We start from the raw sequence: 15,454 nt of genomic DNA on the forward strand, positions 1-15,454 counted from the left end.
AAATGAAGGTATCATTTATCCGAATGAGACCACGATGGGGGCTTTCCCGTTTGGACACCCACCTTGATTTCATTGGAAATAGAAGTCCTGGGCATTGTATTTTTCGTAAATTTGGCTCAGGCTTTAACTGGGTCATATTTCCCCCAAAATCTTTTTGAAAAAGACTCATGTCTCCTTCAGACCAACGTGTGTTAGTTGTGTAAGAATAGAGCAAACTGGTTTTGTGTTTTGGTTTATGAATTAAATCTGCAAAGTTTGCTTTTGAAAAGCATTTAACATGTAACTTGGGAAAATTTGAGTTTTGCAGACTCTGATGCTTGTGGCTGGATGAGACTTCCCAGCCCATTCAAATCCCCCATGGTGCCAGAGGTCAGTGCCTTGGGGGTGCCAGGCCACCACCCTTACGCCGACTGGTGATAGGCATACACATGCTTTACTTCCTTTTTTTATTTTGCCTACCCGTTTGAAGACTGCTCTTTTCCCCTTATCTTGAATAAAGGAAACTGGCATGGAAAATTGCTTGATCTGGGGCCGAGCCCGTGGCGCACTCGGGAGAGTGCAGCGCTGGGAGCGCAGCAACGCTCCTGCCGCAGGTTCGGATCCTATATAGGAATGGCCGGTGTGCTCACTGGCTGAGTGCCGGTCACAAAAAAGACAAAAAAAAAAAAAAAAAAATTGCTTGTTCTGGAATTTCTGATGATTAGTAGGCAGTTACTCAGGAATCAATAGTACCTCAAAGGCAACCTTATAACAGGACACCTAATCCAAAAAATTCCGTCATGGTCAAGGACTGCCAGCTAGAGAATTATCTAGTGGGGTGGGTCCTGTGGGATGTATTCCTCGGATATCCATGTTCTGTGCAGGGTCCAGGGTTTTATGCTGAACATTGCTGCTTTGTTGACTATAGGACCTCAAAAGCAAGGCTGGCTTCATTGTCACATGACGTGTGCTCAGAAGGCCCCTGCACATGGTTTAATGCTCTGCTGTAGCCATCTTGAAATTCTTAGTGCTTTTTGGACAGGGAGCCCTGCATTTTCATTTTTTACTGGCACCATGAATTATGTGGATAGCCTGTTACAAAGTTACTGTACAATTCATTGTGTAGAAAATCCCTGGGCAGCTTAACTTTGAGGACTGCTCGAATTTAATTTGTCCTACTAGCCAGTTAATGGTAATCTTATGTTCTCTAGCTTAGATGATTTTATTATGTTGTTTTATTATGACTGAATCTGAAACTATGACATTACCTCTGATTTCTGTGGGTTTGGGTGTGGTGTTTTAAAGAGGGTCTTTCGTTGTAAGAGGATGTAACAATAATCAGATTAATTTTTAAAAAATGCATTCTCACCATCATGTATGTTTTTCATGTGGTTGAAAGTGGGTTTCATTAAGTGCAACTTGGTGTGTGTTTAACTACTGTTCAGGTGGCTCGTGGTGGGTAGAAGGGACAGAGCAGGGGTGGGGGGAAATCCAAGATGAAGAAGGCCCATTTATTCTCCAACAGGCATTCACAGTTCTGGAGTCTTAAGGGAGAGGAGCCTGGAACACACGTACATGGTGGGAGTGAAGTGCCACCCACTTTAGGATCCAGTATTCGGATGAGGAGCCAGGGTTTGTCCCATAGGAGGATGGGGTGATGGGCCTTCCGTCAAAGGGATACAAAATACATGGGGAGGTCCAGGGGCTCAAAGCAGGATGCAGTTCAGGGATGGGGAGTCTTTGAGCCTGGAGTATGGAGTACGGTGGGTGGGGGGATAGGGGTGAACAGCCGACTGGGTGGGGGTTGTGTGGGTTCTGAAGATGCTGTGTGTTTGAGAAGTTTATGGCAGTGGGGTCATAAGTGCATTTGGAAGCACAGAGCTACCTGACTGGAAAGATGGTTCTGGGGTTCTGTGTATAGTGATTCAGCCTCATGGCTGTCAGAGACTCTGAGAGAGGGGAGGAGAGCCCACATGTTTATTGGGAGGGCATGGGAAAGGATTTGCCAAGAGATTTAGGTAGGGAGAGAATTGACATTGTGGAAACTATACCAGGGGTTTGAAGGAGGAATCCGAGATGGTTCTGATGTTTTCAGCTTGGGGTCCTAGTGGAATGCGGGGCTACTAGGAGGATGTCTGGTGGGGAGGGGTTGCAGAGAAAGAGAGAGAGATCCTGAAGGTGTTTGTATTTTGGTTGGTGAATATGGAGGCTGGAAGGAGGACAGGGAGCCACTGAGAAGCCAAGAGGAGCAGAAAGTGGAAACATGTCCGTGAGATTCCTGGAAGGGCTGGCTGGGGGTGTGGCTTGTTCTGTTGAGCGGGGGAGGACTAGAAATGACTAGAGACTTTGCCCAATTGCTTTTGCTTAACTATTAATGGCTTCCTGAATGACTGACTTGTCAGAGTTGCAGAGATGAAAGTAATTGGTAACACCTAGTATTGGTGAGATTTGAGGGGAAACTGGCCTCTTAAACCTGTAGATGGGAGTGTAAGCACAAACAACTTTTCATAGGGAAAAGATGTGTAGGACATAATGGTTAGTGAAAAGAAAAATGTTAAGACCGATGGTATAGTATAACATAAATTCAGGGCGGCAAACACATACACATGCGTGTACACATATGCACACACAACCTGGTAGACTGTGTTACCACCAGGTTAGCAGGTGGTTATCTCTGAGGTGCAGCTACCCTTTTTATTGTCTGTATTTCTGAGATGATTTTTAAAAATTTTTAAAGCCCTTTTTATTATAGAAAACTTTAAGCGTACACAAAAGTAGAGACAATAGTATAATGCATTCTCAAGTACCCAAGGTCCAGTGACACTAGTTAACAATGGTTTAGAATCATATTTTATCTCTTCCCATCCTCAAGTATTTTGAAGCAAATTCCAGCATTACATCCTTTCACTCTTAAATATTTCAGTGCGGTTGTCTAACACATGAGGACTTCATTCACTTTTTTACAGAGAGCACAATTCACACGTGTGTAACGCAAAGGAATGACCAAGCCTTTGCCTCTCTCCCCAGATAGCAAAGCCATTGTGGATGGGAACCTGAAGCTCATCTTGGGCATGGTGTGGACGCTGATCCTCCACTACTCCATCTCCATGCCTGTGTGGGAGGATGAAGGGGATGATGATGCCAAGAAGCAGACGCCCAAGCTGAGGCTGCTGGGATGGATTCAGAACAAGATTCCCTACTTGCCCATCACCAACTTTAACCAGAACTGGCAAGATGGCAAAGCCCTGGGGGCCCTGGTTGACAGCTGTGCTCCAGGTAAGTGCCCATGGCTGAGAGGGTGGGGCCTTAAACCTCTTGTTTTCAACGGGAAAGCTAACTTTGCTGTGATTGATGTATTTCTCCTGGGTTTAGCCTATTGTAAGAAAGCTAATGGAACTAAAAATACCTCTGTTTACCCTTCCAATGGCAGGTCTTCTAGGTGTATCCATAGACATGTTTGAGCATCGAATTCAGTCATTTACCCAAATTCCCAGTGAAGGCTCTGTGCTTAGAGAAGTCCCTGGGTTTAGTTCCCAGACTCCAAAGTTCTGTCTTCCCACACTGGTGCCTAGTTTCCCCATGGCTTTGGCAAAAACATGTGGCCCTATTAGGTGGCTTGGCATGAAAATCTAAAAACTTGCTTTGAGTGGAAAGTACCCATTTTTATTAACCACTGGTTTGACTATATATGGCTTTCTCCACCCTTTTTTTTCTATGTTGCTGTGAAGTAGTATTTGGTCAGGATCCAATTGGAGCCTTTTCTATTCTTGGTGGGCTCCTCTTTTCTGAGTGGTTGAGTGTACACCAAGGTTGTAATTATCTTCACTGGTGGGTTTAGATTGAAGGGTAGAGTTTGCTGGTACACATTTAATAGTAAAACCAGAACCAGTGTTTATATACATCCCCCAAAATTGTTTTTGATAAAAAAAATCCCTAATAATTATATTTTCCATTTACTGAGTACTCTGTATGTCCTGGGCACAATAGTATTTAATAAGCTAGTGGTTCTCAACATGCTCAAAGCAGAACTAGCTAGTGTCTGTTGGGTAGGGACGGAGGGCTGACTCAGGGTCTCATTCTTCCTTGAGAGCCTGTAAGTTGGTGTCATACAGGAATAATTCAAAATGCAGCATTAGTTCATTACTTAGTGCCCTCTTCCTTACTTCCATCTAAAGATATGTTTTAGGATATCTGTTTCCAGTATAAACCTTGGGATTTTTACTCCAGTCCTATACTTCTTGTGCTGACAAAGTCTTTTAAGATAATTCTAGGTTTGTGCCTATGAGCAAGTGAATTTTTGAGTCCAGCCTTTTTAGATATATCCAGAAATAGGGTAAAAAAAAATCTCTCCTGCAAAAAGGCACCAGGCCCAAAAGGTTTTACAAGCTTTCTTTATTTGTTTGTACTACATCTTCAAGGAATGGGTAATCCCTGTCTTAAAGCAAGAAGACAGCAATGTAAAGAAGTCTCGGTTAATGTAGAGTAGTTTCTACCCTGGCACACTCATATCTGTGATACTTTTTGCCCATAAAATATGTCATTCACTGAGATTTTTGGAAGCAATTGTTCTCTGAATTAAGAGACCAGATTGGTTTAGTTTAGGCACATGAGTGGCTCCCTTTTATCTCTTCATCAGCTAACGCTAAATGAGTCTTTTGTGTTATGTTAACAGGTCTGTGCCCAGACTGGGAATCTTGGGATCCACGAAAGCCTGTGGATAATGCACGAGAAGCCATGCAGCAGGCTGACGACTGGCTGGGTGTTCCACAGGTACGTACAAGTGCGCCATGTCCCACAAGGCTCCTCCCCCCACTGGCTTGTTCTGGCACTATGTGGATGACTTTTGGGGTCAGGCAGGCAGTCTGATGTTCTTGGCATGCAGCCCTCAAAGAGCGTTGACTGTGGTGCTCTCCCGTCTTCCTCAGTTTACCCATAATAATAGGTTCTCATTGACTTAGGTGCTTGTAGGTCATCCGGAAATCTTCATGTTACTCTTCTTTGTCACGTGCTGGCAAGTTTTCTATTATTTCTACTCCAAATATTTTGAAGTCTGTCTTTAAACTCCAGACTGCAAATGTGGACCTTAACTATTAGGTTGAGCCATAAGAAATTGCCAGTATTTGACCATTATTTACCTACATAAAAAAGTAGTTGTTACAGTTCCTTGAAGTTGATATGACAAGCAAACAGAAAGGACATTGTTGGGTGGGAGGGAGGAGAGGGAGGAGGGAGGGAGGTTTCGGTAATGGGTCACAATAATCAACCACATTGTATATCGACAAAATAAAATTTAAAAATAAATAAATATAGAAAAAGAAAGTAGTTTTAATTCAAAATCTCAGGGAAAGTCATAGGACTTAGACTTTTTAAAAAAATGTAAACCAGGATAACCTACCATTAATGGAAGTTGTGGAAGAATTTGTTTTGTATTGTCCATAATCCTGTCATAGGAATATAATAAGAGTACTTGGAAATTAAGTCTTGCATGCTCTCTACAGTAGCCATATCACTTAGTTGAGGTCCAGTCTTTCTAGCTGGGAGAATACCAGTATTTTCCTTCTAAAAACTCTGCCCAACAGTTAAGCACCAAGACTCAACAGAAGCTGTAGGTAGCCATTGCCATAGGATTGAATGACCTCGCTGTAGGCTCCGTTCATGTCTGAGTTGTTGTTCAGAGCTGAGTTTAGTGTATTCCATAACAGGATTCCTTGGAAAGGTAGAAAAGTTTGCCTATTTCTTTGGTTTGGTTTTGGAATCATGTCTCTTGGCTCAGCCACCCTCAGGAAGTGGTGTGGTATGTTTTTCATCTTCTCTTAAACATAACGCCATCTCCTTTTGACGTTCACGTGATGTTGGCACTGTAAGGTTGGTGAAGGAGCTGCTGGGAGGAAATGGCAAGTCTACGCACATCCTACGTTTTATGGAATGTATTGAAGGCGACCGTTCAAACTCTAGTAGCTACTTTGTTCCCGCAAGCTAATCATCAGAATGTTTTCTGGTGCTTTTTATCGCAGGGAGATACCACTAAAAGATTAAAAATACTGATCTTGGTGTGTTAGTTTAATGTAATTTCACTTAATTGAGAAACTGACTCAATTTCTTAATATTTGTAGAGTTTTGTTTAAGAGACATTTGCAAAACCTTTAGTAGTTACAAAGTGATATGTTCTGGGCATTCATCCACCGTGTTGCTGTTTCCAGGTCATCACTCCTGAAGAAATTATTCACCCAGATGTGGATGAGCACTCAGTGATGACTTACTTGTCCCAGTTCCCCAAAGCCAAGCTCAAGCCAGGAGCTCCTCTCAAACCCAAACTCAACCCAAAGAAAGCCAGGGCCTATGGCAGAGGTAAGTGCGGGTCCTGTTGGACTTAAGGCTTGTCCTCTGGTGTTGGAGATTATTATGCAGCTTCGGGAAGAATGGTCTCAGAACCAAGAACATATAGGCTGAATCCTTAAAGATACGCCAGGCCTTCACCTCACATGTTTTTTTTTTTTTTTTAACCTAAAGGTCAATTTGTTTATGACCATCTTATTCTGCCTCGTGAATCTAAGTCTCTTAAGAAACACTTCTGCTTTCACGTGATCGAGAGTGATGAGTTTGCTGCCTTGTGGTTTTAGTGCAGTAACCTTGGTACTGAGAAAGTGCTGTTGTTCCCATTTTTTAGATTGGGAATCAGAGGGCTGATTGGGAGTGTGGGGAGAGGGATTTGGAGAGGGGCGAGTCTTGCCCCAGATCACCACAGTCAGTGATGGGAGTGGGGCAGGAGCCTGGGTCATCTGGCTGCCAATTCATTTCTCCTTCTGTTGTGCTAAAGCTGCCCCAGATTTCCAGAGGGGTGAAGGTATTGTTAACCCCTGACAGACACTTCCTTGCTGAGACATCCTGTTTATGACTCCAAGGCAGCTGCAGGACAGTGTTCTGCTCAGAAAATTATGGTGGGCTGAAGCCATTTCGAGGCATGTGGTGTTTTGGTCACCTGACTTCAAGCACACTAGCTTGCTAAGGAGAGGAGGGGTTGCATGGCTCTACAGGGTGGCTTCTGATAAAGCTCAACACAGCGAGATACAACTTACTCCCTTTTCTATGGGGAGGGGAAGGAGTGCATTTTGTTTCTTAATTTTCATACCGATAATTGGGGTATTTCAACACACACACCATCCTGTATATCCTCTCCCAGAATTGACAAGTGTTACCATTCTAACTTATTGGTTTTCTCTTGCCGTGTGTGTGTGTGTGTGTGTGTGTGTGTGTGTGTGTGTGTGTGTGTGTGTGACAGAGAGAGAGAGATCATTGAATTATTTGAAAATAAGTTGCAGGCAGGGTGACAATTCACTCGTCAGTATATTCATAAGCCTCTCCTAATAGCATATTCTTTTATATAACCACAGTATTCATTATCACACACAAGAAAATTAACAATAATTTCATATCATCTAATATCCAGTTTATATTTAAATTGCCCTGTTTTCTTAAGATTGTCTTTTATAGTTTTTGTTTTTGCTGTTTTACAAACTAAGATCTGATTTACTTGCTACATTTGTTACTTGCTACATCTTTTAATGTAGAATAATTTCCCCAAATGTTTTTTTCTTTTTTTTTTGAATAACAGTGACTTTCTGAACAGTCCTGGACATGTGTCTTATAGGATGTCCTGTACATGTGTTCCCTTTAAATATAATATTTCCCTGCTTGGCATCAGCCTAGCCTTAAGACGACCACCAGGGCAGTAGTGCTAACCATGTACCCTTCTCAGCCTCCATCTGGGTCCTTCTCATCTGTCTTTTTGGCATGATTTAGACCAGTAGAAAGCCTGATCGATTGTTCTGGAACAAACCCACTTGCCATTTGAGGTTCTGTTTGTACTGAGGTGGAGTCTGTGCAATCATGAGTGTTATAAAGGGACTGGGGACTTCGTTCAAAGCCCTCCTCTACCACTTGACGGTTGCAGTCACTTGAAGGTTGGCATGTCCATGCTTGCTTTAAACAGTGCTTTCTTGAAGCTATAGCCAAAGGTGCTGGCTGGAATGAGGAATCTGATTTTTAAAATTATGCTTCCTTAATGGCAGAAAATCTACAGACAGTCTATCAAATCCATTGTCAACAAACTTGGTCACATGGATTGAATCTAATCAAGGCATAAAATGCTTGTTTGTAGTAACCTTATCACTAGCCGTCTAGTTTCCTCACTGTTAATGTGAGACGGTTTCCTTTCTTGGTGCTGTTTTCTAGAAAATGACCACTTGCTATGGTTGAGGAATGTGGCTGGTCATTGCCATTTCCTTCATCTGCTACTTTGTAAGTGTTGTGCACTTGGGAAGGAAACACACCTTGTTTTTCTTTTATATTTGTATATGTGTATTTTTTTTTTTTTTTGGCATTTAAAAAAATTGTGGTGAAATATAAATATATAATATAAAATTCACCATTTTAGCCACTTTAAAGTGTACAGTTCTGTGGCAGTAAGTGCATTCACAGTGTTGTGCATCTATCAGCACTGTCGATCTCCAGAACTTTTTCAGCTTCCCAGGCCGAAACTTCATACCCATTCAGCAACTCTCCATTCTTCCTTTTCCTCCCAGCTCTTGGTAACCTCTTTTCAATTTTCTGTCTTTATGAATTTGACTATTCTAGGAATCTCATAGAAGTCGAACCAGACAATATTTGTCCCTTTGTGTCTGGCTTACTTCACTTAGCATGTGTTTTCAAGGCTCATCTGTGTTGTAGCATGTGTCAGAGTTTCATTCCTTTTTATGGCTGAATAACATCCCATCATTATGTATATGCCATATTTTCCTTATACATTTGTCTGTTGATAGACTCTTGGGTTGCTTCCCCTTTTTGGTTATTTTTAATCATGCTGCCATGAATATAGGTGTACAAGCATCTGAGTCCCTGCTTTTAATTCTTTTGGATAAGTACCTAGAAGTGGAATTGCAGGATCATATGGTAATTCTATGTCTAACTTTTTTTAATTCCCCCTTTTAAGTGGGAAGACAAAATGGTCATTTTAGGGGACAGGGCCACAACGTGAGGCCACATGGGTGGGGCAGTGAGATATTATACCTGTGTGGTGAGATGGGAGCCAGGGACAGTTTGGCTCTCTCTCCAACGTGGCCACGTTGCTTCATTTCTGCCACCTAAACCCAGGAATAGAGAGCATGTCATCTTCTGGATTCTAAAAGACTTGAGAAGTTTGTTTTATTTTATCTTTTGGGTGTTGACTAAGTTCCAGTTGCCAGGCAGATCCATTCACCGAGCCCTGATTTGCTTAGTTCCAGTGGATTGAAAAGGGACAGGGCTGGGGTGAGGTGAACCTACAGCCACAAACAGGTCTTTGTGGTGCACTCCCTTGTGGGGTTAGGTGTTGAGCTCCATCTGTGAGTTTAAGCAGGAACTTTTCCAAAACCTATGTTCTGTATGAAGCATTTACTGCATAGCCAACCTTAAGCACCCTTCGGTCTGAATTATCAAAGGGACCATCTGTCTGTTGTCATGGTAAGCACAGCTCCGCAGGAGTTTACACAATATGGAGATGCGGTTCAGCCTCCTCACCAACCATGGTTAGCCAGGGGAGATGCGCCCCAGCCCAAGCCTGGGCTTTCAACAGGCTGCAGAATAAGTTGTTCTTAGGCTGCTGGAGTCAGATGAATGGGTGTTTATCAGTATGTTAGGTACATGTTTAAATACGTTTGTTAAATGACCTGATCATTATGTAAATTTTAAGCAAAAAAAAAAATGTAGAAAATAAAAATTAAATTCCTTCCTCCCAACTGCCAATTCCATTCCTTCCTTCAAAGTCTGGTGTATTTCTTTTAAGCCTTTTTTCTTTTCTTTCTTTCCTTCTTTTTTGGCTGCTGGCCCTGGACCTTGATGTTATCAGCATCATGCTCTAAACAACTGAGCTAACTGGGCAGCTCCCAGCCTTTTTTCTTTCCTGAAATGAGTTCAAACTATGTATTTTCTTCACTTTGCATTTCTTACCTAACAGTGTGGACAGTTTATCTTATTATATATCTTATTATATATAGCAATCTCCCACTATATTTTCTTAAGCTAAATTATTTATTGGAAAATGACTATAAATCCAGAGTATAGTAACAAATGACCCAGTGTCAACAGGTTGATGGCAAAGAAAAAGAAGAGATGGAGACTTCTAGAGATTAAATGAGACTTAAAAGACTTAGCGGCCAATTGTAATATATGAACCTTATTTGGATCTTATTCGAATTGACTGAAAAACTTGAAATTTTTAAGATAACTAGAAATTTGAATAGTTACCAAATATTTAATGATATTAAGCAGTTATTGTTAATTTTTTTGATGTGATTTTGATATTGTGGGTATTCTAAAAATGGCTTGTAAAGGTACATAGTGAAAGCTTATGGAGGAAAAATGTGGGGTCTAGGATTTGTGTCAAAATACTACAGGAGGAGGGAAGAGGGATGGAAGTAAAGGTGAAATAAGACTGGCCCTGAGTGGTAGGTGAGTTGTTGATGGCAGGTGATAGGTACTCAGTGGCCCTGAGTTGTTGATGCCAGGTGATAGGTACATGAGGTTCATGGGACAGTTCCCTCCACATCTGTGCTGGTTTAGAATTGTCCATAACACAAAGCTTTTTAAAAAAGCAATATTTAAAATAAACTTCTACTTCTGGAAAAATGGAATAGAAGTACGTTTCCTAATTCTTCCTGCTAAGTACAACTAAAACATAAGGAGACTCTGAAGGAGAACAAGGTAGACAGGCTAGAGACCTTGGGACCCAAGGAACAACACTATAGTGAATTCCTTGGGTTTTCTTTTGCCTCATATATCCCAGACTTGGAGCTGAAGAAGGTGATAACCTGGAAACACCAATGGGTACAAACAGAAAAATCCCCAACAAGAAAGCCTGCTCTCTCTAGCCAAAAGAACAGGAAAGGGCAGCTTGACAAGACAGAAAACATTAAAACAATAACTGCTCTACTCCAGTTGAACACCACAGAAAAAACTGTGCCCCTCTCCTTACACCAACAGAGCCAAATCAGGAGCCTAGATTTTCACTACAGCCTACCAATAAGGAGGCCACCCCCTGTGATGATGTCAGTAGAGGCCATGCAAGCAGCAGACCTTCTAGCTGCTAGCGGAGGCCTGGTGGGGAGCTGGAAGTCCCACCCCACCCACCGGTAAATGAGGAGCCCCCCTCACCTTGAGCATCATTGGAGGTTGAATGGGGAACCTGGATTTCTTCCCTTACTGGCAGTAACAAGGTGTGTACCTTCCTCTCCCCTGCCAGAGGGGTGTCGTAAAAAGCCAGCTAAAACAGAAAGTTTACATAAGATCCTGAGTCTCATAACATGATATCCCAAATATCCATGTTTCAATAAAAAATACACTTGTCATACAAAGAACCAGGAAGATCTCAAACTGAATGAAAAAGACAGTTGATGCCATCACTGAAATCATGTTAGAATTATCTGGCAAAGATTTTACAGTAATAGCCATTAAAAAAGGCTCTAACAAGCAATTATGAACACTCTTGAAACAAATGAAAAAATGAAAAATCTCAGCAAAGAAATAGAAGATATAAAGAAGAACCAAATGGAAATTTTAGAATTAAAAATGCAGTAACCCAAATGAAAACATACTGGATGAGCTCAGTGCAGAATAGAAGGACAGAGAAAAGAATCAGTGAACTGGAGGATGGAACAATAGAAATTACCCAATCTGAATAACAGAGGAAGTAGACTAAAAAAAATGAACAGAACCTCAGGGATTTGTGGGACTATACGAAAACACTAAACCATCATGTCATAGGAGACCCAGAAGGAGAATAAAAAGAGGCCAAGGTGAAAAGCTATTTGAAGAAACAATGACTGAAAACTCCCTGAATTTGGCAAAAGACATAAACGTACAGACTCAAGAAACTGTGAATCCCAAACAGGATAACCTCCACTCCCCAATCCACACCAAGACACGTCTTAGGCAAACTTCAGAAAATTAAAGACAATAAAAACTTGAAAGCAGTGAGAGAGAGAAAAGATACCTTATCTAAGGGGAAAAAATAGTTAAAATGACAGATTTCTCATCAAAAATCATGGAGGCCAGAAGGAAGTGGCGTGACCTTTTTCAAGTGCTGAAAGAAAAGAATTGTCAGCCCAGAATCCTATATCCAGGGAAAATACCCTTTAGGAATGGGGGGGGGGGGGGGGGAATCAAGATATCCTCAGATGAAGGAAAATCAAAAGAATTTGTCACCAGCAGACCTACCCTAAAAGGATGGCAAAGGAAGTTCTCTGAATAGAAAGGTAACAAAAAGAGAAGATATTTTGGAATAACAGGAAGAAAGAATATGGTAAGAAAAAATAAATGGGAAACTACAGTAGGGTCTCCTCAAAAACCACAAACCACCAAAACTCAACCAAGAAGACATAGATAACCTGAATTATCCTATAACCATTAAGGAAATTGAATTTGTAACTTAAAAGCTCTTGGAAAAGAAATCCCCAGGCCCAAATGGTTTCACTGGAGAATTCCACCAAATGTTTAGAGAAGAATTTACACCAATTCTACTCAATCTCTTCCAGAAAATACAGGGAGGAAATATTTCCCAATTCATTTTATGAAGCTGGTATTTCTCTAATAATAAAACAAGACAAAGACAACACCAGAAAAGAAAACTACAGACTGGTATCCATCAGAATATAGATATAAATGTGCTTAATATATTAGCAAATAAAATATAGCAATATATAAAAAGAATTAAACATGACCAAATGGTTTGTTCCAGGGATGCAAGGCTGGTTCACTGTTAGAAAATTAGTAAAGATGACATATTAACAGACTAATGAAGGAAAATTACATGATCATATTAATTGATGCAGAAAAGGCATTTAACAAAATTCAACAGCCATCCATGATAAGAACTCATAAAAAGAAGAATAGAGGGGAACTTCCTCAATTTGATATAGAGTAACCATCACAGGAAACCTACAGCTGACATTATAATTAATGGTGAAAGGCTGGATGTGCTCCCTTAAGATTGGGAGGCTGCTTTCACCATTCTTATTCAACAGAGTGCTGGAAGTTTCAGCCAATGCAGTCAGGCAAGAAAATAAATAAATAAAAGGAAAATAAAAGACATGCAGATTGGAAAGTAAGAAAAAAACTTTTCCTGTTTACAGATGACATGACTATCTATGTAGAAAATGCTAAAGAATCTAAAAAAAACCCCAAAAACGCAATAAATGAAAAATCCTCCTTGAATAAGTAAGTCCAGCAAGGTTGCAGGATTCTAGATCAACATAAAAAAATCAATTATATTTCTATATACTAGAATGAACATGTGGACACCAAAATTAAAAATAGCATACTATTTATAATCACTCAAAAAAAAAAAAAAAAAGAAATAGGTGCAAATGTAATAAATATAACAAAACATGTATAGAACTTATATGCTGAAAACTACAAAAACACTGATGAAAAAATAAAAAAGACATAAATAAATGGAGAGACATAAGGTTTCATGGATTGTAAAAATCAAATAGTTCTCCCCAAATTGTCATACAGGTTTAACACAAGTGCTATCAAGGTCCCAGCAGGATTTTTTGTAGATAGACACAAAATTATTATTCTAAAACGTATATGAAAGGCAAAGGAACTATAGTAGCAAAAGCAATTTTGAAAAGGAAGTTTAACGTGGAATTAATCAGTCTACCTGATTTCAAGAGTTACTGTATAGCCACAGAAATCAAGACTGTGTGATACTGTCGGAGGATAAATACATAGATTGATCGAAGAGAATAGTGAATCCACACAACTAATTACTGACAGGTGCAAAAACAAGTCAATGAAGGAAAGAGGCCCTTTTCAACACTTGATGCTGGAGCAGTTGGACATCCATAGGCAAAACAAAACATATAGTTATAAAACTTAGAAAACAATAGAATCTTTGGGATCTAGGGGTATGTATTAGTCTGTTTTTATGTTGCTATATCAGAATACCTGAGACTGGGTGATTTATAAAGAAAAACGACATTTATTGCTTATAGTTTCTGAGGCTGGGCAGTCCAAAGTCCATCTGGTGGTGGCAACAGTGACCCAGGGGTCTCACATTGCAAGATGGTGGAAGGAGGAGAGAGAGCACAGAGAGAGAGAGAGAGAGAGAGAGACAGACAGACAGACAGACAGACAGACAAGACTCTCCTCTTATTTTAAAGCCCTCAGAACCACACCCTTGACCACCATTTTTAATCCATTCACTGTGGCATGGTCCTACAATCCAATCACCTCTTTAAGGCTCCACCTTTCAATTACCATAATAGGATTTCCCACTCTCTTAACAGTCACAGTGGGGGCTAAGTTTCTAATACATAGAACTTGGGGGATACAAGTAAGCTTCGATGAGTTTTGGGGGGACATAATTCAATCCACTACAGGGTAGGCAAAGAATTCTTAAAATTGACACCAAAAGCATGATCCATAAAAGGAAAAAATGACTTATACTTCATCAAAATAAAAAACTTTAAAAAGTTAAAAAATGTATGGCCTGTGTCTCAAAGTCTGTGCATGGTACATGGGGATTGGCCTTGATGTGCTGTCGAGGGCTTTCTTCCAATGAAGGGTACACCCCTGGGTCACCTCACTCTCCTGTAAGACAGGCTCTCTCTCAGTCCCTGCCTTTCAGGTCACCCGGGCACCATTTCAAACAGAACTCAAAATGTTGGTGAGATGAAGGGCCTAGGGCTAGATTTTGCTTTTAAAAACATAATAAAACAATTAACTTTTTACAGTTAAGATGATAAAAAATCAAGTTAAAGACTGGGAGAAAATATCTGCAAACCACATATCCAACAAAGCACTAGTACCTAGAACATCTAAGTAACTCCTGAAACTCAAAAGTTAAACAAAACAAAACATCCAAACAATCCAATTAAAAAATGGGCAAAAGACATGAACACTTTACTGAAGAGGATATACAAATGGTAAGGAAGCACATGAAAACATGTTCAGGATCATTAGCCCTCAGAGAAATGCAAATTAAAACCACAAACACTATCAGAGTGACTAAAATAAAAACTAGCGAGAACATCAGATGCTGGCAAGAATGTGGAGAAACTGGATCTGGATTACTCTTGCATTGTTGATGGAAATATTAAATGGTATAGCCACACTAGAACACAATTTGGTAGTTTCTTTAAAAAAAACCCCCAAAAACCAAAAAACTAAACACGCAACTGCTCTACGATCCAGCAGTTGCACTCCTTGACATTTATCTCAGAGGACCGAAAACTTATTGTATAGGAGAGATTGTTTTTCCTTCTATACTCTCACTCACAACTGAAGGAAAAAAACTCTTATTTCCTCCTTTACTACTCTTCTCAACACTTCTGGTCACCAAAATGTGTGGGTTTTTTTCCCACACCAATCAATTCTCCAGTTGTCTGTGCACACCAACTGGGTGTCTTATAATTCAATTCAGTTCTAATACTATCTA

The 15,454-nt window shown here is 40.4% G+C and overlaps 1 protein-coding gene across 1 annotated transcript in view; it reads left to right on the top strand.

Annotated features, from left to right (window-relative positions):
• Window positions 1-15,454, top strand: part of FLNB (filamin B) — a 132,646-nt gene that overhangs the window by 47,945 nt on the left and 69,247 nt on the right. Inside the window, exons 2-4 of the mRNA XM_063113504.1 lie at window positions 3,007-3,255; window positions 4,652-4,749; window positions 6,180-6,327. Coding sequence (XP_062969574.1) covers window positions 3,007-3,255; window positions 4,652-4,749; window positions 6,180-6,327 — 495 coding nt within the window. The remainder of the gene's footprint in view (window positions 1-3,006; window positions 3,256-4,651; window positions 4,750-6,179; window positions 6,328-15,454) is intronic.

The sequence above is a fragment of the Cynocephalus volans genome, chromosome 11 (genome assembly GCF_027409185.1).
Source record: "Cynocephalus volans isolate mCynVol1 chromosome 11, mCynVol1.pri, whole genome shotgun sequence".
Lineage (NCBI taxonomy): Eukaryota > Metazoa > Chordata > Mammalia > Dermoptera > Cynocephalidae > Cynocephalus > Cynocephalus volans.